This window comes from Entelurus aequoreus, linkage group LG01 (assembly GCF_033978785.1).
Source record: "Entelurus aequoreus isolate RoL-2023_Sb linkage group LG01, RoL_Eaeq_v1.1, whole genome shotgun sequence".
In the NCBI taxonomy this organism is placed as follows: domain Eukaryota; kingdom Metazoa; phylum Chordata; class Actinopteri; order Syngnathiformes; family Syngnathidae; genus Entelurus; species Entelurus aequoreus.
In genome coordinates, this window is record NC_084731.1 from 25,683,876 (window position 1) to 25,707,067 (window position 23,192).

The 23,192-nt window shown below is 37.2% G+C and overlaps 2 protein-coding genes across 8 annotated transcripts in view; one reads left to right on the forward strand and one right to left on the reverse strand.

Annotated features, from left to right (window-relative positions):
• zhx3a (zinc fingers and homeoboxes 3a) overlaps window positions 1–11,343 on the forward strand; it is a 56,820-nt gene extending 45,477 nt beyond the window's left edge. For 3 of the 4 annotated variants that reach the window (XM_062046403.1, XM_062046400.1, XM_062046397.1), the window contains one exon: window positions 9,799–11,343. In XM_062046403.1, coding sequence (XP_061902387.1) covers window positions 9,799–9,832 — 34 coding nt within the window. In that variant the 3' untranslated portion in view covers window positions 9,833–11,343. The remainder of the gene's footprint in view (window positions 1–9,798) is intronic. The other variant, XR_009826139.1, reaches the window with a different exon arrangement.
• Window positions 11,344–17,075: 5,732 nt separating this feature from the next.
• top1a (DNA topoisomerase Ia) overlaps window positions 17,076–23,192 on the reverse strand; it is a 37,753-nt gene continuing 31,636 nt past the window's right edge. For all 4 annotated transcript variants that reach the window (XM_062046438.1, XM_062046431.1, XM_062046418.1 and 1 more), the window contains exons 14-21: window positions 21,297–21,440; window positions 21,029–21,214; window positions 19,237–19,305; window positions 19,035–19,149; window positions 18,831–18,958; window positions 18,610–18,704; window positions 18,389–18,538; window positions 17,076–18,315 (exon numbers count right to left, since the gene is read on the reverse strand). In XM_062046438.1, coding sequence (XP_061902422.1) covers window positions 18,213–18,315; window positions 18,389–18,538; window positions 18,610–18,704; window positions 18,831–18,958; window positions 19,035–19,149; window positions 19,237–19,305; window positions 21,029–21,214; window positions 21,297–21,440 — 990 coding nt within the window. In that variant the 3' untranslated portion in view covers window positions 17,076–18,212. The remainder of the gene's footprint in view (window positions 18,316–18,388; window positions 18,539–18,609; window positions 18,705–18,830; window positions 18,959–19,034; window positions 19,150–19,236; window positions 19,306–21,028; window positions 21,215–21,296; window positions 21,441–23,192) is intronic.

A 23,192-nucleotide genomic window follows, 5' to 3' on the forward strand; every position in this document is an offset into this window, starting at 1 on the left:
TTTGTTGTAGCAAATGAACTGCATGTCTTAGTATCTTAAGTTTCATTATCAAGTAGTGGCGAACAGGGCTTTACATTTTACACACCAAGAGCAAGCCAGGAGCAGGCATGCTAAAAGCTAACCACTTAGCTAGCTTTAAATAATATCAAGAAATAAGTACTTAGTAAAGTTCAGGAAGTGTAGATAGAACTATGTTACAGCAGAAAGTAAGCAGTTATTAACAGGAAATTAACAAGTAGATTATTAGGATTTAGAGAGAGGATAATATAACAACTGTTGGTGTGTCAGCAGTGTCACAGTCAGTACATGACATGCAAGAGGATGATGAGAGCCATAAATTGGTGGTGTATGATCGAAATTAGAGCGATCTGACCAATATTTCTATTTTCTTAAAATCCTTTTTTTTGTTTTTGTTAATGTTTGTAAACTCATAGAATAATTTCCTGGACACAGGAGCACTTTGTGAACAAAAACCAAATGATTTAAAAGAGAATAAGGAAGTAGGTTAAATAGTATGTTTGAATGTTGTTAAACTATCAATAGCACTTAACAAAAATAAATTTTAAAATGTACAGGTAATACATGTGATTGCTATCAGACAATCTCACTCATGGATGAGAAAGACTCGGAATTGGCAGCATAAAGCCTTGATCTGACCATCCCGAATCTTTTAATTTTCTTCGCTTTTTTTTACAATCTTCCTCACTTATGACTTAAATACCATAACAATGTGACTTTATTCCTGTAATATTATGTAACTATTCTTCAAAATAATATTTCAAGAATTGCAATTATATTTTTTTCTTGGGTTGTTTTGACTTTTAATAGTTGGGTATTACACATCTCAAATTACTTGTTTCTCTTCATACTACTACAACTAGCCTAGCAAAATTCCAACTTTTTTCTCTTGATATTATGAAATGATCTACTTAATATTATCACTTTATTTTCTAAAAAAAAAAATTGCTCTTTTGTTCCACCGTTTTCTCATTAGATTGTGTTTTTATAATGCGCAGAGAGATTGTAAAAAAAAAACAAACACAACAACCAAGAGCTGCAAATGTCCTCACTTTGGACACCGCTGGGTTTGGTTAATAATCTAAACAGTCCATAGGTGTAATTGTTTTTTTTCTATATGTGATGTCAAAAATCAGAGAATGTTTTGTTATTTTTGGCTTGCTCCTTTGGGGACATCAAAGTCTGCACCGGTTTTGCTTTTATCCTCCGCCAGGTCTGACAAGCACCAACAAGAGGTTGTGTTTTGCTTAGTGTTTGCTGGTTCATTAGTTTAGGTTGGTTAGAAGATAGATTTTCCCAAAAAAAATGTGGTTATTGAGAAACCTCATGTTACATGTGCACCAAGTCTCAAAACAACTGATCAGAAGTGTTCAATTTACTCAGTGGTTGTTGAAGCTTTTATTTTGGTATTCTCCCTGTGACTTCTTTCTATGGGGTTATGTTTAAAATGTCATGTATGGCAGTGGTCCCCAACCTTTTTGTAGCTGCGGACCGGTCAGCGCTTGAAAATTTGTCCCACGGACCATGGGGGGTGTATTTAAATTTTTTTATTTTTTTTTACATAAATAAATACAATCATGTGTGCTTACGGACTGTATCCCTGCAGACTGTATTGATCTATATCGATATATAATGTATATATTGTGTTTTTTATGTTGATTTCATAAAAAAATAAAAAAATATTTTTTTATTTTTTTTTTTTAATTTCTTGTGCGGCCCGGTACCAATCGGTGGTTGGGGACCACTGATGTATGGAACAATGATGGATAGATACCCAATTCATCTCCACGAAAAACGTGGCACGGAACATCAACACCCTGCAGCAAAAGATCACTGATGTCATTGCCATGGCGGATGAGGCAATGCTAAAGCGAATATGGCAAGAAATGAAGTAACGCCTTGATATGCTTAGTGCCACTAATGGTGCCCTTAAGACGTCAAATGTTTCCATACATACTTATTCATTAAGGCAAAATAACTTTCTCATTTCTCATATTACTCATTTTGTATTTTGACTGCGATTTGACTAATCATTTGCTTTTGTGATAAAGTTTAATCCATCCATCATTTTCTACCGCTTATTCCCTTCGGGGTCGCGGGGGGCGCTGGAGCCTATTTCAGCTACAATCGGGCGGAAGGCGGGGTACACCCTGGACAAGTCGCCACCTCATCACAGAGCCAACACAGATAGACAGACAACATTCACACTCACATTCACACATGATAAAGATAATGTCTTTGTATTAACATGTTTCAGTAATGCTTTTTCTAAAACCGGAAAACACTGGATTACGCTTGCATGGCAGTTGACACCTTGTTTTTTTTTCTTTCCAGTCAATGGCTTGTTTTGTCAGTTTAGTTTTAGTTTTTTTAACATCAAATTCAATTACGAGTTGCTCAGATTATCAGATTGCTATTCTCACTATTATCAGTACACTTGAATATGTACACTAGTGTACTGAGTTCCTGAGGGTGCCAATTTAGACCAAATAAAGCTGTTCCTGCCGATGCGCACTTTTAACTTTTCAATAAGCGAATATATACTGTATATGTATGTATGTATATATATATATATATATATATATATATATATATATATATATATATATATATATATATATATATATATATATATATATATATATATATATATATATATATATATATATATATATATATATATATATATATATATATATATATATATATGTGTGTGTGTGTGGGAAAAATCACAAGACTATTTCATCTCTACAGGCCTGTTTCATGAGGGTTTCCTCAATCATCAGGATCTCCTGGATTGAGGAAACCCTCATGAAACAGGCCTGTAGAGATGAAATAGTCTTGTGATTTTTCCCACACATACATATTACGCTCTACCACGGTATCGAGCACTATTTTTTTGGGATAATCTAATTAAGACATATATATATATATATATATATATATATATATATATATATATATATATATATATATATATATATATGCACACATACAGTATATAACACACAATGTATATACAATATATATATTTATATAGTTCTGATGTTAGTGTACTTATATAGATATTAAGTATATGTGAATGTAATTAAATAAGCATCTGAATAAATTTGGTATTGAAATCACTACACTAATTTTACTTGGTTTTATTAGTATTTATTACAACTGCGTGTGCTGTCTCAGAGTGATCAGGTTAGCACAGCTGTTTTTACACGAAATCTGCGATCGCAATGCTTAAAGTCTGCAAATTAATCTCATACAAAACTGAAGAAAGAAGTTTGCCAAACATGTAAGAATTCAGTACAACTTGCGTAAAGCCATATTTTCAAGGGTAATAGGCAATACGCTGTTATATGAATGCACACACACATATAGACATGCATACACAAGTACACACATTACGGCGCTTTTTTTCGCCACAAAACACAGCATTAATTGTGATGTAACAACGATCATTTGTACCAAAATAACATTTAGTTTGCATTGATTGAAGCAGGGTATAACAGACTGAACAACAACACATAACTTTTAACGACTTCGACTTCAACAAACCCCCCCCCCATCAAACCCTGACGACAATGCAATATGAAGTATAAACGATAAACATTGAATATTAAGAGTATGTGAAAGTTTGGCGCTTACCTTGTTTACTTCCCTGACGACTTCCTTGAAGTTTTATAATCAATCAGAAATATCACGCAGCTAAAATGCGCCAAACAAGGGGAAGTGTCACCCATCATGCACTGTAGTGAATTTATATATGTGTAAATTTAAATGATATATAGTGTTTGAACATGTTTTATAATGTCCATAAAGTTCAGTGAGCAGGAGCGTTATTGTGTTGATTTTTTGTCGGTTTTAGTTAATTTTATTCCATGACTGGGAAGAGTTGTTTGGATTGGGTTATATAAATTGATGCTGTGCATATGACCCTTCAAAATGAAACTCAAGGTCACTGACCGTTGATTCTATCTTTGCCCACAAGAGGGCGACAATAACACTCCAAGTCATATTACAGTGTACCAAATACAGGCAAAAACACATCGTTATTTTGTGATGTCTCGCGGGCGGCACCTAGCTCGCGGGTCGTAGTTTGGACACCTGTGACCTAGACCATGACCCGGGGACCATAACAAGAAAAAACCCTAACGAAAACACAACCATGTTGGTCTTGAGCGTTTCAAGCCAAAACAGATTGGGTCAAGGCACACTGTGCCGAGAGAAAATATATTTGAAGCCAGCGAGGCTAAACATCAATTTGGGAGGTATTTATATTATTAAAAGTTTAATTGTGTGTTAACTTTTCCCAGAAACTGCATTTTCCAAACTGATATAAACATGTCCACTGCACAGGACACTGCTTCTCAAATTAAAAGTTGAAAGGCACTAAAGTGAACATTGTTTTACACTGGATGTTTATTTATATTGTCATTTTTAAAGACACGCAACTACAGATGTCCGATAATATCGGATTACCGATATTATCGGCCGATAAATGCTTTAACATGTAATAACGGAAATTATCGGTATCTGTTTCAAAATTATCTGTGTCGGTTTCAAAAAGTAAAACTTATGACTTTTTAAAATGCCGCTGTGTACACGGACGTAGGGAGAAGTACAGAGCGCCAATAAACCTTAAAGGCACTGCCTTTGCGTGCCGGCCCAAACACATAATATCTATGGCTTTTCACACACACAAGTGAATGCAAGCATACTTGGTCAAAAGCCATACAGGTCACACTGAGGGTAGCCGTATAAACAACTTAAACATTGTTACAACTATGCGCCACACTGTGAACCCACACCAAACAAGAATGACAAACACATTTCGGGAGAACATCCGCACCGTAACACAACATAAACACAGCAGAACAAATACCCAGAACCCCGTGCAGCACTAACTCTTCCGTGACGCTACAATATACACCCCACGCCCCCCCACCCCGCCCACCTCAACCTCCTCATGCTCTCTTGAGAGAGCATGTCCCAAATTCCAAGCTGCTGTTTTGAGGCATGTTAAAAAAAATAATGCACTTTGTGACTTCAATAATAAATATGGCAGTGCCATGTTAGCACTTTTTTCCATAACTTGAGTTGATTTATTTTGGAAAACCTTGTTACATTGTTTAATGCATCCAGCGGGGCATCACAACAAAATTAGGCATAATAATGTGTTAATTCCACGACTGTATATATCTGTATAGTTGATATCGGAATCGGTAATTAAGAGTGGACAATATTGGAATATCGGCAAAAAAGCCATTATCGGACATCTCTACACGCAACTGTAAGTTTTTTTGTCTAAATATTTGCACTTAACATTTAATGTTCCTGCACTATTCTTTGCACTTAAAAATAAATGTTTGTAGTAATAAATATGATTAGAACATTTGAGCATTATTTTTATGTTCAATTACAGTAAGTGTGTTATCCTAAACATTCCTGCCTCTTCATTTTACATTACATTAAGTCTTTTTTCCAGTAATATCATACCGTGGCCTTAATATCGTACCGTGACATTTTGGTATCGTTATATTTCTAAAAAACTGACCAAAATTCCAAACTTGGTGTTTCACTGGTCCTGAACTGAACCCCCAAAACCCAGCCAGTAGCCACCAGTTTAACGGATCATCTCCAAATATGATAAAGACTTCTGTCATCACAGGACGCACAAAAAAGTCTCCAGAACCCATGTTCGCAAACAAACAGTAAGTCAGCCATTTTGGTTTGAACCGGCCCTTTTAAGCCAAAAAAACGGGGTCGTATTTTGACTAACTCCACCTACAAACTTTAATCAAATGAACCCAAAACAAAATCACAGATAGTTGATGACGGACAACATCATTTTGCGAAACATTTTAGCCTACGCCAAACCTGGGCAAATTAAGCTTTTCAATCTGGCCCCCACCGGACATTCCCAAATATTTTTTTTACATCTTTAAGATGGAAACTGTAGCTGCCATTATGATGTGCAGTGATGTTTTCTAATTACTGTGAGTCTTGAACTATACAAAGTATTTCATTGGTTGGAATCTGCGCTTTTGCATGATATACTAGTTACCATGGTAATCTAATTAGTTACTATGGTAATCTAAGTCACAGCCGCTCAGACCAGACACCAAGCAGTGTGGGTGGTGAGCGTTTCCACAGAGTGTCAGCCTGAAATGCGCGTGTCAGGGACAGACGCGGAAGGAGATTTTTACAACAAAGTTCTAAAGCTTAGTGATATATCAGATGTATCAGATTGTAGGTGGGGTTTTTTTAACCTTCGCATTTATATTTCGCTGTTTGTTACATTTTTGCTGTGTTTCAATTGTAAAATATGTCAATCAAGAGAGGGTGTGATGTTCATATGTTGTCAATATTCAGTGTTTTATCGTTCATAGTTAATATTGCGAATCAAACAATTTTTTTTCATGTACATTCTGGGTGTCTCATTCAGTCAAAAAATGTCAAATTCCATTCCGTTTTTTAAGGTTTGTTGCATTTTTGTTGCATTTCGCTTGATTGTAAAATATGCCGATGGAGAGGAGGGGGGGTGACATTCATATGTTGTCAATATTCAGTGTTTTATCGTTCGTACGCATTATTTTTTTTCATGTACATTCTGGGTGTCTCATTCAGTAAAAACATTTAAAATTCCATTCTGTTTTTTAAGGTTTGTTGCATTTTTGTTGCATTTCGCTTGATTGTAAAATATGTCGATGGAGAGGGGGTGTGACATTCATATGTTGTCAATATTCAGTGTTTTATCGTTCATAGTTAATATTGTGAATCCCGCATTCTTTAATTTTATGTACATTCTGGGTGTCTCATTCAGTCAAAAAAAGGAAAATTCCATTCCGTTTTTTTAAGGTTTGTTGCATTTTTGTTGCGTTTTGCTTGATTGTAAAATATGTCGATGGAGAGGGGGTGTGACGTTCATATGTTGTCAATATTCAGTGTTTTATCGTTCGTAGGTAATATGGTGAATCACGCATCATTTTTTTTCATGTACATTCTGGGTGTCTCATTCAGTCAAAAAATTAAAATTCCATTCCGTTTTTTAAGGTTTGTTGCATTTTTGTTGGTTTCGCTTGATTGTAAAATATGTGGATGGAGAGGGGGTGTGACGTTCATATGTTGTCAATATTCAGTGTTGTATCGTTCATAGTTAATATTGTAAATCACACATTCTTTATTTTCATGTACATTCTGGGTGTCTCATTTAGTGGAAAAAATTTACAATTCCATTCCGATTTTTAAAGGGTTGTTGCATTTTTGTTGCGTTTCGCTTGATTGTAAAATATGTGGATGGAGAGGGGGTGTGACGTTCATATGTTGTCAATATTCAGTGTTTTATCGTTCATAGTTAATATTGTGAATCACACATACTTTTTTTTCATGTACATTTTGGGTGTCTCATTCACTAAAAATGTTTTAATTCCATTCCGTTTTTTAAGGTTTGTTGCATTTTTGTTGCGTTTCGCTTGATTGTAAAATATGTGGATGGAGAGGGGGTGTGATGTTCATATGTTGTCAATATTCAGTGTTTTATCGTTCATAGGTAATATTGTGAATCACGCATTATTTTTTTTCATGTACATTCTGGGTGTCTCATTCAGTAAAAAAAATTAAATTCCTTTCCGTTTTTTAAGGTTTGTTGCATTTTTGTTGCTTTCACTTGATTGTAAAATATGTGGATGGAGAGGGGGTGTGGCGTTCATATGTTGTCAATATTCAGTGTTGTATCGTTCATAGTTAATATTGTGAATCACACATTCTTTATTTTCATGTACATTCTGGGTGTCTCATTTAGTGGAAAAAATTTACAATTCCATTCCGATTTTTAAAGGGTTGTTGCATTTTTGTTGCTTTTCGCTTGATTGTAAAATATGTGGATGGAGAGGGGGTGTGACATTCATATATTGTCAATATTCAGTGTTTTATCGTTCATAGTTAATATTGTGAATCACACATTATTTTTTTTCATGTACATTCTGGGTGTCTCATTCAGTCAAAAAATGTAAAATTCAATTCCGTTTTTTAAGGTTTGTTGCATTTTTGTTGCGTTTCGCTTGATTGTAAAATATGTGGATGGAGAGGGGGTGTGACGTTTATATGTTGTCAATATTCAGTGTTTTATCGTTCATAGTTAATATTGTGAATCACACATTTTTTTTCATGTACATTCTGGGTGTCTCATTCAGTCAACATTTTTTAAATTCCATTCTGTTTTTTAAGGTTTGTTGCATTTCGGTTGCGTTTCACTTGATTGTAAAATATGTGGATGGAGAGGGGGTGTGACGTTCATATGTTGTCAATATTCAGTGTTTTATCGTTCATACTTAATATTGTGAATCACACATTCTTTAATTAATGTACATTCTGGGTGTCTCATTCAGTCAAAAAATGTAAAATTCCATTCCGTTTTTTAAGGTTTGTTGCATTTTTGTTGCATTTCGCTTGATTGTAAAATATGTGGATGGAGAGGGGGTGTGACGTTCATATGTTGTCAATATTCAGTGTTTTATTGTTCATAGTTAATATTGTGAATCACATATTATTTTTTTTCATGTACATTCTAGGTGTCTCATTCAGTAAAATATTTTTTTAATTCCATTCCGTTTTTTAAGGTTTGTTGCATTTTTGTTGCGTTTCGCTTGATTGTAAAATATGTCGATGGAGAGGGGGTGTGGCGTTCATATGTTGTCAATATTCAGTGTTTTATCGTTCATAGGTAATATGGTGAATCACGCATTATTTTTTTTCATGTACATTCTGGGTGTCTCATTCAGTCAAAAAATTAAAATTCCATTCCGTTTTTTAAGGTTTGTTGCATTTTTGTTGGTTTCGCTTGATTGTAAAATATGTGGATGGAGAGGGGGTGTGACGTTCATATGTTGTCAATATTCAGTGTTTTATCGTTCATACTTAATATTGTGAATCACACATTCTTTAATTAATGTACATTCTGGGTGTCTCATTCAGTCAAAAAATGTAAAATTCCATTCCGTTTTTTAAGGTTTGTTGCATTTTTGTTGCATTTCGCTTGATTGTAAAATATGTCGATGGAGAGGGGGTGTGACTTTCATATGTTGTCAATATTCAGTGTTTTATCGTTCATAGTTAATATTGTGAATCACACGTTTTTTATTTTCATGTACATTCTGGGTGTCTCATTCAGTCAAAAAATGTAAAATTCCATTCCGTTTTTTAAGCCGGTCTGTCATAACGTTTTTAGTATTCAATCAGACGTTGTTGTGAGGTTTTGCATTAGTGTTCCTAAAAATCAAATATACCGACCGCTAGACACATTTTGTTCTCTAAATTTGGCCCCCACCCCAAGTTTAGAGAAAAAAATGTGTTGACAAACGTTAAGTGTCAGACTGACGATCCGCCACAAAAAATGTGAACGTTAATATTTCGGCCCTCCAAGGTCAGAACTGGATCATAATTGGTGCGTTTTAGGAAGATGGAATCCTGTGTCACTTCCTGAATTAGTCACATGGCAACAGGAAACATTTTCCAGCTTCCGATTGGCTTAAAGTTGGAAATCCTTGTATAACTTCATGAAATAACGTACACATGTGAAGTGACGAAAGCGTCCAAAAAAGTGCTGCATTCAGCCAATCAAGGGCCTATGTTTAAAAGGCTATTTTTAGCCAAGTCTTGCCTATTGAATTATAGATGGCGCGCATGCTAATACATGTGAATAAATCATGACAATTGTGTGGAGGGGGGGATGAGGCGCTCCTTCCACGTAACCTTCCTCACCTGTCTGTCCCCCGTCCCCGCCAGGGACCGCCTGAGGATGGAGCTGCTGGAGGTGTGATGAAGCCCACCCGAACACGCGGAACAAGGCTGGAAAACGACAAAAAAAAAAAAGAAGAGTGTTTGTAATGACAGCAAATGTGATTGTAGCTGGACCGTAAGACTCTGACTGTAACTGTGAATACCCCCCCCCCCCCCCCCCATTTCTCTTCCTCTTCCATCTGCCATCACTTCCTCCCGTCGTCTGAAGAAAGAACTTCTCACCTTCTCGAGTCCTGTGATGTTTCAGCCTTTCATGCTTCTTCGTGGTCGTGTGGGGAGGGTGCACAATGAGGTCAGTATGAGGGATCAAAGAACGAGAAAGACGCACACTGACTGGAAAACTGACTTGAATGAACGCAACTAGGATAGGACGAGGCCGGGAGATAATGTCTTGGGGTCAGCGTGGGAAATATATATATTATATACTTATATAATATATATATATATATATATTGATTAAAACTGCACTATAAAGGGGGTTTGTACTGACTGGATGGACAAAAGATGTGTCAAAGAAATGTTATTGTTGGCTTTGTGATATTATTTTTTACTTTTTTAGCAACTTCAGCACTGCCTTGAATTTGACTTTTTTTGTTTTGTTTTCTTCTCTCTCTCTCTCTCTCTCTCTCTCTCTCTCTCTCTCTCTCTTCGCTTTTTTCAATTCTATTTACTCCGCTATAGTCACTGTAAGTCCAGATGCAAACAGTTTTATTTACACCTGTATCAATGTTGGTGATCACTTTGTGGTTCGGCTACACGCAAACGAGACGATGTTCAATGCACTAATGAAAAATCACCCGGCCGCAAAGATATTGATATCCTTTGCCGGGATGGATGACACTACAATGCCCTGCAAGCTAAACAGAGACTAGCCTGTCACGCTAACGTTGCCTTACTCCGCTGTGTCCATTTGTTTATATATGACCCGTCTGTCCCGTCATCTCGCTTTGCAGCTGCTGCGCTGTCCGTAAAGTTCCACCAAACTTTAAAAAAAAATAAGAAAAAAGTGCATCAAGGATTGCTGTCGGTCTGTGAAATAATCATGTGCTGCTTTGGAGATGTTTCATTGGAACTGTAATGATGTATCAAATATGGTGACTGGCCAAGGTAAATTATCAATTGGAGACTTTGACACTGAGTGTCGTGCTAGCTAGAGAGCCAAATCAGGAGAAATTGTCCGATTTTCTACGGAACCTAGAGAAACGAGAGTCACTACGTGGATATTATGAAGCTGCATCCTTGTCAAGCTGCTACGATTTAAGAACGGTGCTATACCATCCAAAGTGAAATTGGAGGTTCATCTCCTACCAGCAGTGTATGCACTTGTGTGGAATGTTACACCTTTGTTTTGATTGGACATCAGTGGAATCTGGACTTACGGTGGTGTAATGATCACTTACACACAAAAACAAACAAAAAATAAAAACAAAAAAAAAAACTTTTATGAAATAGCCTGATCATAAAGCACTGTTGTATCATCCTTTCTACACTTTCTCTGAAACTTTACAGAATAAAGCGAATACTCACCAATCAGAAGCGTCGTGTTGTTTGTTCTGTGACACTTTGGACGAGTCGTTCAAAAAAATAACTATATATATCTCAGGGCATTCAATCGATCGCAACTGGACTGTTTGGTTTGTAAAATTAAAGTTAAAGTACCAATGATTGTCACACACACTAGGTGTGGTGAAATTTGTCCCCTGCATTTGACCAATTCCTTGTTCCACTCCCTGGGAGGTGAGGGGAGCAGTGAGCAGCAGCGGTGGTTTTGGTGATTTAACCCCCAATTCCTACCCTTGATGCTGAGTGCCAAGCAGGGAGGTAATGGGTCCCATTTTTATAGTCTTTGGTATGACTCGGCCGAGGTTTGAACTTACAACCTACCGATCTCAGGGCGGACACTCTAACCACAAGGCCACTGATTGATTGATTGAGACTTTTATTAGTAGATTGCACAGTACAGTACAAATTCCATACAATTGACCACTAAATGGTAACACCCCAATAAGTTTTTCAAGTTGTTTAAGTCGGGGTCCACGTTAATCAACTCATACGTACTGAGCAGTAGGTACGTATGAGTAGGCTTCATTCAGTTCGAGCTTATAGTCTTAGATTGATCTTAGATCTTGTCCAGCAGCTGGTATAAATATTTGGAGTTTTGGCACCAGCCACCGGACTAAATCTAACCAATTTAAGTCTATGAGCGCAAACTATGATATATATATATATAGATATGTATATAGATATATTTATATAGATATGTATATACTGTAGATATATAGATATATCTATATAGATAGAAATATATGTATATATATATATTTATATATATATACATACACATATATACATACATATGTATATATAAATACATACAGTATATCCATCTATCCATTTTCTACCGCTTGTCCCCGTACATACATATATACACATACTGTGTGTGTGTATATATATATACATACATACATATATATATGTATATACACCAATGTGTATATACAGTATACACACGTATGTATATATCCATCCATCCATCCATCTTCCTCCGCTTATCCGAGGTCGGGTCGCGGGGGCAGCAGCCTAAGCAGGGAAACCCAGACTTCCCTCTCCCCAGCCACTTCGTCCAGCTCCTCCCGGGGGATCCCGAGGCGTTCCCAGGCCAGCCGGGAGACATAGTCTTCCCAACGTGTCCTGGGTCTTCCCCGTGGTCTCCTACCGGTTGGACGTGCCCTAAACACCTCCCGAGGGAGGCGTTTGGGTGGCATCCTGACCAGATGCCCGAACCACCTCATCTGGCTCCTCTCGATGTGGAGGAGCAGCGGCTTTACTTTGAGCTCCCCCCGGATGGCAGAGCTTCTCACCCTATCTCTAAGGGAGAGCCCCGCCACCCGGTGGAGGAAACTCATTTCGGCCGCCTGTACCCGTGATCTTGTCCTTTCGGTCATGACCCAAAGTTCATGACCATAGGTGAGGATGGGAACGTAGATCGACCGGTAAATTGAGAGCTTTGCCTTCCGGCTCAGCTCCTTCTTCACCACAACGGACCGATACAGCGTCCGCATTACTGAAGACGCCGCACCGATCCGCCTGTCGATCTCATGGTCCACTTTTCCCCCACTCGTGAACAAGACTCCTAGGTAGTTGAACTCCTCCACTTGGGGCAGGGTCTCCTCCCCAACCCGGAGATGGCACTCCACCCTTTTCCGGGCGAGAACCATGGACTCGGACTTGGAGGTGCTGATTCTCATCCCAGTCGCTTCACACTCGGCTGCGAACCGGTCCAGTGAGAGCTGAAGATCCTGGCCAGATGAAGCCATCAGGACCACATCATCTGCAAAAAGCAGAGACCTAATCCTGCAGCCACCAAACCAGATCCCCTCAACGCCCTGACTGCGCCTAGAAATTCTGTCCATAAAAGTTATGAACAGAATCGGTGACAAAGGGCAGCCTTGGCGGAGTCCAACCCTCACTGGAAACGTGTCCGACTTACTGCCGGCGATGCGGACCAAGCTCTGGCACTGATCATACAGGGAGCGGACCGCCACAATCAGACAGTCCGATACCCCATACTCTCTGAGCACTCCCCACAGGACCTCCCGAGGGACACGGTCGAATGCCTTCTCCAAGTCCACAAAGCACATGTAGACTGGTTGGGCAAACTCCCATGCACCCTCAAGGACCCTGCCGAGAGTATAGAGCTGGTCCACAGTTCCACGACCAGGACGAAAACCACACTGTTCCTCCTGAATCCGAGGTTCGACTATCCGGCGTAGCCTCCTCTCCAGTACACCCGAATAGACCTTACCGGGAAGGCTGAGGAGTGTGATCCCACGATAGTTGGAACACACCCTCCGGTTCCCCTTCTTAAAGAGAGGAACCACCACCCCGGTCTGCCAATCCAGAGGTACCGCCCCCGATGTCCACGCGATGCTGCAGAGTCTTGTCAACCAAGACAGCCCCACAGCATCCAGAGCCTTAAGGAACTCCGGGCGGATCTCATCCACCCCCGGGGCCTTGCCACCGAGGAGCTTTTTAACTACCTCAGCAACCTCAGCCCCAGAAATAGGAGAGCCCACCACAGATTCCCAAGGCACTGCTTCCTCATAGGAAGACGTGTCGGTGGGATTGAGGAGGTCTTTGAAGTATTCCCTCCACCGATCCACAACATCCGCAGTCGAGGTCAGCAGAACACCATCCGCACCATACACGGTGTTGATAGTGCACTGCTTCCCCTTCCTGAGGCGGCGGATGGTGGTCCAGAATCGCTTCGAAGCCGTCCGGAAGTCGTTTTCCATGGCCTCGCCAAACTCCTCCCATGTCCGAGTTTTTGCCTCCGCGACCGCTGTAGCCGCACACCGCTTGGCCTGTCGGTACCTGTCTGCTGCCTCCGGAGTCCCATGAGCCAAAAGAACCCGATAGGACTCCTTCTTCAGCTTGACGGCATCCCTCACCGCCGGTGTCCACCAACGGGTTCTAGGATTACCGCCACGACAGGCACCAACTACCTTGCGGCCACAGCTCCAATCAGCCGCCTCGACAATAGAGGTGCGGAACATGGTCCACTCGGACTCAATGTCCAGCACCTCCCTCGTGACATGTTCAAAGTTCATATATATATGAATATATATACATATATATATATATATATATATATATATGTATATATATATATATATATATACATATATATATATATATATATATATATATACATATATACATATATATATATATATATATATATACATATATACATATATATATATATATATATATATATGTATATACATATATATATACATATATATATATATATATATATGTATATACATATATATATATACATATATATATGTATATATATATATGTATATACATATATATATATATATATATATATATATGTATATATATATATACATATATATATATATATATATGTATATACATATATATATATACATATATATATATATATGTATATACATATATATATATATACATATATATATATATATGTATATACGTATATATATATATACATATATATATATATATATATATATATATATATATATACATATATATATATATATATACATATATATATATATATACATATATATATATATATATATATATATATATACATATATATATATATATACATATATACATATATATATATATATATACATATATATATATATATACATATATACATATATATATATATATATATATACATATATATATATATATATATATAAATGTATTTATATAAATATATATATATTTTTTATATATTTGTATATATATACATATATATATATTTGTATATATATACATATATATATATTTATATATATTTGTATATATATACATATATATATATTTATATATATATGTATATATATATATATATATATGTATATATATATATATATATATATAAATATATGTATATATATATATATATATATATATGTATATATATATATATATACATATATATATATATACATATATATATATATATGTATATATATATATATATATATGTATGTATATATATATATATATATATAAATATATATATATATATACATATATATATATATATATATATATATATATATATTTATATATATATATATATATATATATATATATATATTTATATATATATATATATATATATATATATATATATATATATATATATATATATATATATATATATATATATATATATACATATATTTATTTATTTATTTATTTATATATATATTTATATTTGTATATATATATATATATATATATATTTACATTGTTTCTTATGTGGAATTCTGCTTCACTCTACGAACTTTCCAGCTTCCATACTCACGAACCATGTTTAAAACCCAATTGGGCTCGTAAATTGAGGCTCCACTGCTCAATTTAAAAGGAAACTAGCCAACATGGCGCCAATTGTGCAACTAATACTTTGACTGCATTTTAATACACTTATTAGCTCTATGACGAGTGAATCAAGTCATTAAAGTGAGTGACTACGAAAAGACTTGACCTTTCCAACAACTTTCGATCAAAGTATCGATTGCGTTTATGCCAAGGGTCGAGTTAGAATCGGGTCAATACTTTTCACATGTTGATTTTCATAAACATATTGAAGTTTTACAATTTAAATAAACTAACAAACCTCGCATAGCAGATCTTATATTGAAGTTTTACATTTTTAATCAACTAACATCTTTGTTGGAGAAAAGACAACACTAGCACAACAGCGCCCCTGCCTGGCAGTAAAGAGGCAATACGACAATACACAGAGCACGAAGTATGCATTTGTGTTTGTTAAGTTATTTATTGAAAGGGCAACATTATTCTACATGGTGAGATTTTTGGAAAGATGAATCGTACAAAGAATACAATTACGTCCATATAGGAGAATTGCACTCTGGTAATGCTGTTGTTCCTACCAACACTCTTCCTTGAACTCAACTCCCGAGCTGGCTAAAACTCAGTATGCAAACATTACTGCCCTCCAGAGGACATTTCCTGAATTACAACTAAAAACCACCCGTCGTCGGTTAATGCGAATTTTTACATGTAAGATTTCAAGATCACTGAAATATTTTGTGTTTGATTTGTTGGTCAGGATTATAATTACAATAAAACAGGACAACGTTACCGGGGGAAAAAAACGGCTTATTTATAAATAATTTAGCAAATACGACAAGATAACAAAATACAAATATTCCCTTTTATTACAATCATTCAAACCAATGACTTGTTCCTAAAAAGTTTGTAAACAATGTAACTGTGTATAAAAAAAATTGCAGAAAAAAACAGTGGGATACATTTGAAATGCATGTGCAGTTCTTTGAGGGCCCCCTGCTGGTGAGCAGCGGACAGTACCATAGCCAAAATTGGCACAATAAAAGACCACAGGCTCGTTTCCATTTCTTTTTTGTCTGCAAAGCAAGATGGGAGGTTGGCTTGAGATGAGAATTTGCTCGACAATGAGTCCCTAGTTATGCAGAAAACGCTGCGGTGGGTACGATGGCATTGCTTCAGTTTTAATCAATGCCAGAAGCAGCACGAGCACAAGTTCCATTTATTTTGTTACCATCAGGTGGATTACGTGGAAATTGATTTCTTTGTTTTGTTACCGAAGCGCCACAGGTTGAGAATTTTAATCACACAAAAGGACCGCAAGGACTCAAATGATGCAGAGACTATTAAAAAAAAAAAAACCACAAAACTCCTGGTTTTCGGTGTAGGGTTTTATTCATTTTCTTAACCTACAATGAGCATAAAACTTAACATGATCAAATGCTAGGACATAAAAGGTAAAACAGGAATAGGATGTTGACTTTACAGCTACTTACATCAACGTTCCTATCATAAGAGTGGAATTAAATGAATTCACATTAAAATGTTACATTGCTTCATCCTCATTCTTTACACAATTAAAAACTACCTCAAATTGTAACAGATGATTTTTTTTTTTTTTTTGGCAAAGTTGATATCCCTCACACTTTTCTGTTTACGTGTTTAAATACATTGTCTTCAAGTACCAGGGGGAAAATGAATGAAACTAAGCAACAACAGCCTTTAGGGGGCGGGGCTTGTAACTGACAGGGTCAATTTAATTGGTTCACATTTCCACTGAAAAAGAAGTCCCTGAAGAAAGGCTGTAAAACATATATTCACATTCTGCTTGCTTAAGTAAATGTTGACATGGTTGCAGTGTTTCTCCAACCCCGCCCCTAAAGCTTGCCCAGTTCCCTGACACGCTAAACTATTTCAAACTTAAAAATCACCCCAAAACAGACTGCTTTTATGGTCGGGACCTCTCACACATACACGTACTCTTACAAACACACACGCATTTCTCATTGTCCTCAAAGGCCTGTGGGTGGTAGTATTAAGGAATTGATTTGATTGAAGTGTATCTATCAAAATATAGATTCATTAATAATTATAATAATAATAATGAGGGGGCGCTAAAATAACAGCAAGTGAAGATACAATAATACAAAGCGTTTTCTTTTCTTTCTTTTTTTTGCTTAATACAGAAGCAATAGAAGCACAGAGTTCAAAGTTCAGGCATGGTCTCCAGAAGGAGAGAAAGTCGAAGGAGGTTGGTAATCCAATTACTGGCACTATGCCTTCATGCTCAGTGGTGGGTGGAGGAGAGCAGTGACACCTGATCTCAGATCAGATGTTGAAACTGCCCAAACACACTCCTGACGCTTGATTATGGCCTTATCTCATCTTTGTCGTCATTTCCCCTGCTAAAACCTGACAATTCCTCATCAGCTGTGTCCATCAAGAAAACGTCATTATAGTAAAAAGAAGGATCCGAATAAAAAGTAGTTAAAACCACAACCTGGGATTTAAAATTCAAAGTCATCATCCGCCATGTCGATGGCCCAGGCGAACTTCTCACGCTGGGTTTTGTTGTAGATCTTCTCGACGGGAATGCCCCACTTCTTACACCTGCGAAAGGAGACGGGAGACGTTACTCGGACGTCACTGTGCCGACCGTTCCCATCTGTGCCACGCCCCTTACCAAGTCACGGAGATGCGAGGGTCCAGATAGTTGAGTTTGGACGTGCCGAGCGCAATTTGCTTGTTCTCTTCGCGATCGGTCGCCTGCACTTCCAGCTTCATCAGCTGCTCTTCTATCCTCTGGACTGCCTTCTTTTTGATCTCCACAGTCCTGCGAGGTAAACGCTCATGAGGGCTACGCACGAGCGACCGCTTCGTCGACATCACATTCTCAACACTCACTTTTTGGACTTTTCGTCTTTCCGTACTTTGGCGTCTGCCTTGGAGCTCTTCAGCTCACGTTTAGAGTCACACAGCTGGTCCCTTTTCGCTTCGATCTGCGGCAGATGGATTACATTATCAGCGTTTTAACCAACGAGGACGTTGAAAAAGTAGTCCGTGCTATTGAAAGCACCATTGTTTTTCACACCTGTGCTTCCATTAAAAAACAATCATAAGCTCACCTTGGTTTGCAGGGTCTGCATGGACTTCTCAAATGTCTTAGGTGGCGCCCTCTGATGGTTACACAGGATGGCCACAGCTCTGTTGGCCCTGTTGTAGGACAGGATCTTGGCAGGAAGGTTCTCATCCGCTAGAAAAGCGACAGAGTGACAAGTTGAACTCAAAGCGTTGCAGTAACTGTGAGTTTAGAAACCTCTGCAGCCTACCGCTAGTGAGCTCTTTTAGCTGCTGCTGTAGGGTAATGGAGGCGTTGTATGTACGGAAAACTTTGGCAGTAAGACCGTCCATCAGCTCCTGGAGGTGCTTGTTGAGAATTGAAGTCTGAAGAAAGACGATTAAAAGGAATCAGACATGGGGGGTGAAAGTGAACACCGTGTGCAAATATTTAAGATACTTTTTCCGGCTTACATTTAGGCGGTCAAACAAGTCGTCATCTGGCTCCTTGTTCTCCATGAACAACTGAAGATTTTTAAACACCTAAGAGGAGAAAAAACAATGATTCAAACAGTGCCATCCTTCCAATTGCTTATTATCCATAATATTATGGGAGCATCCTGCATATTTAAGAGCAGCAAACAAACATGTTTGACTTGCATAATGAATGTTTTATTCCATTTCAAAACATATTAAGGCATGTGAGTACAAGATAGCATATACAGTGTGTGTGTTAATGCTAACATCAAATACCAATACTTCAATTAATACCTTTTTTAAATGTGTTAAATCATGTAATATTTTATCACTCAATGTATCATACTTTAGAGTTTTTTTGTTTAGTTCTTTACTTAGTATCTATTACCTGGTTTACACAACAGTTTTGTTTTTATCACACACGCACGCACGCACGCACGCACGCACGCACGCACGCACGCACGCACACACGCACACATGGGTATACATACATATGTATCTTGGCTGGTTCCTCACATTTTCACAATATTAATATCAATGTTGGAGATTATTTGCACGCAATGTGCAATGCAACATTGTTGTTGTTTATTCAAGACACAAGTAATGCTTACCAATGGAAGCTCTTAATTTAGTTCTTTGAAAAATATGCTATAAAAAGTACAAATGTATATCTAGTAGAGATGTCTGATAATATCGGACTGCCGATATCGGCCGATAAATGCTTTAACATGTGATATCGGAAATTATCGGTATAGGTTTAAAAAAGTAAAATGTATGACTTTTTAGAACGCAGCTGTGTACACAGACGTAGACAGCTAAAGGCACTGCCTTTGTGTGCCGGCCCAATCACATAATATCTGCAGCTTTTCACACACAAAAGTGAATGCAAGCATACTTGGTCAACAGCCATACAGGTCACTGAGGGTGACCGTATAAACAACTTTAACACTGTTACAAATATGCGCCACACTGTGAACCCACACCAAACAAGAATGACAAACACATTTCGGGAGAACATCCGCACAGTAACAACATAAACACAACAGAACAAATACCCAGAACTCCTTGCAGCACTAACTCTTCCGGGACGCTACAATATATACACCCCCCCCCCCCCCCCCCACACACACACACACCTCAAGCCGGGGGAGAGCATGTCCCAAAATCCAAGCTGCGGTTTTGAGGCATGTTAAAAATAATAATGCACTTTGTGACTTCAATAATAAATATGGCAGTGCCATGTTGGCACTTTTTTTCCATAACTTGAGTTGATTTATTTTGGAAAACCTTGTTACATTGTTTAATGCATCCAGCAGGGCATCACAACAAAATTAGGCATAATAATGTGTTAATTCCACGACTGTATATATCGGTATAGGTTGATATCGGAATTGGTAATTAAGAGTTGGACAATATCGGCAAAAAAGCCATTATCGGACATCTCTAATATCTAGTCTAAAAAAAATGATTCAAATTGAAATTGGCAAAGAGTAAGATGCAGTGTATGAAGTATCATTTCAAACTACTGGTTTTTGATCAAAGAAGAAAAACATGTTTTGAATTATGTTATATATATTTCACCAAATCATTTGTATCCAATGGTTTCTTTAAAAAGTAGCCTAGATATCAGTATCAGAAATGACATGCGTGTGTATGGGTAAGACAGCCAATATATAGACCATCACTACATTTCAGTCTTTTTATGGCCTGGCTTTGCTGCACATGGGTTAGTTCAACTCTATCCAACTGCTTGTCTTCCAAAACAGTAAACCTGGTGAGCACTGCTTACCCTTTTCTCCACAGGTACTTTGTTGTAGTAGCGGATGGAATCTTTACCTAGGAAATCAAACTCCACCACAAATTCTTGACCATCATTCTCCGGATAAAGTTTGAGGTGCTCAACTCTCAGTGAGCAGCAGCCCACGGTATCCGCGGTCTCGCCTTCCTCCTTCTCATTACCTGCTCTCAGAGCCAGCTGCTCAGGAACACAAACAGGTTTAGCGACAACACGTGGTTTCACATTACACCTGTGCACCATTCACACAAATGTAGCTCACCTTGTCAATGAAGTAGAGCGCCACGGCCCTCTGTCGAATCCTCATCTCTTTGGACTTCCAGTCCTCACGATACTGGGTACGGATGCGATCCACACATTTCTTTAGTCTACGGGCTGTTTCATATTTCTGCCAGTCTTTTTCTCCCTGAAGGCAAAGCAAACACAAATGAACAGTTGGAAAAAAAAGAGGGAACAACTGGGTCAAACCTTTAGAACTTTAAATTATTTCTCATTAACTTGGACATATTTGGAGGTGGGTTTGCGCAGTACAGAGAGGATATGCGATACAAATAATAACAATTTGACCAATGATGTAGCTTTTAATACAATCGTTTTATCGTGATAATGTATGTTAATGACACATTCAAGTTGTATTGATGAATATGCATTGTCCTAATTCAAATAAATAATTCAATAAATCCCACAAATTTGACAGTTGACAAGCAAACCAGCGCATTCTTGCTAGTGGCCAAAGTCCTTACAGAGTGCAAAGACACTTCAAAGTCCGTAATCCTTGGCTCCATGGCAGAAAATTAACTACGTTTCTTACAAGTATCATTATCACTGGAGAATAAAGCATAGCTAAACATGCTATGCTACACACTGTAGGACAGGGGTCACCAACGCGGTGCCCGCGGGAACCAGGTCGCCCGTAAGGACCAGATGAGTCGCCCGCGGGCCTGTTCTAAAAAAAAAAAAAATAAATAAAAAAATAAAATTTTTTTTAATTAAATCTACATAGAAAAAACACAAGATACACTTTCAATCAGTGCATCAACCCAAACAACCTCCCCCATGCACACTCATCCACACCCACTCACACAAAAGGGTTTATTTCTTTCTGCTACCAATATTCTGGTTCCCACAACATAAACAACACATCTGCAAGGGACACAGTCCCTGAAGCACACATGATTGTATAGGCTGCTGGTCCACTAACATTTTCATTAATTACTATTTTTTATGTAATTATTTTTATATTGTTTTACTTTCTTTTTTTTCCAAGAAAATGTTTTTTATTTATTTATCTTATTTTATTTTATTTTTTAAAAAAGGGCCTTATCTTCAACAGACCAGGTTGTCAATGAAATTAGATTTGTTTAAAGGGTTTTTTAAACCAGGCCCAGTCCAGATAATGTCCAAGTCGGACTCAGCAACACACACCTTCATTCATGTACACAGAAAAAAATTAGGGAACACAACAGATTGCATATAATTTATAAGCAAAATTACATTTTCAAAATAAGCATTTATGTACAGTCCAGATTATGTCCAGGTCACTCAAATTAGGGAACACAACAACAGATATCATATAATCTATAAACATAATTATACTTTCAAAATAAGCCTTTGAGGACTTCTCATCTTTTTTTTTTAATGTTTTTTGGCATCATTATCGTTTTCAACCATGTAACTTTCTAAAATTAGAAAATACTGAATAAATGTTTTAAAGAAAGTAATACTAAGTGAATATCTGTTTTTGGCCTTAAAAATAAACATTTTACCGAGTACTATAATTAAATTGACTAAATCATGATTGTCAATGAACTCTCCTAAAATAACAGAAACCACATTAAGCTACATAAACACACCAATCCTTAAACACATTTTTTCAACTTCCACCCAAAACAAAGACACAATATGACAATACCAAAACAAATGCAGGGTGGATTCAGGCTCCTGACAACAAAATCGGCAATCATCTGACTGTCATATCCCATAATTTTAACATTTTCCCTGTGGGTAAGAAGTTATAAATAATTTTAATTTGAAAATAACGATTTTGCACATCGATAGTGGTTTTATAGATTAGTTTGAATATGGCATCCCATGGCAACGGGCAGTCAAAAAAGTCCTCCCATTTTCCATTTGTGTTGTATGAGGCAGCCTTCAAAGA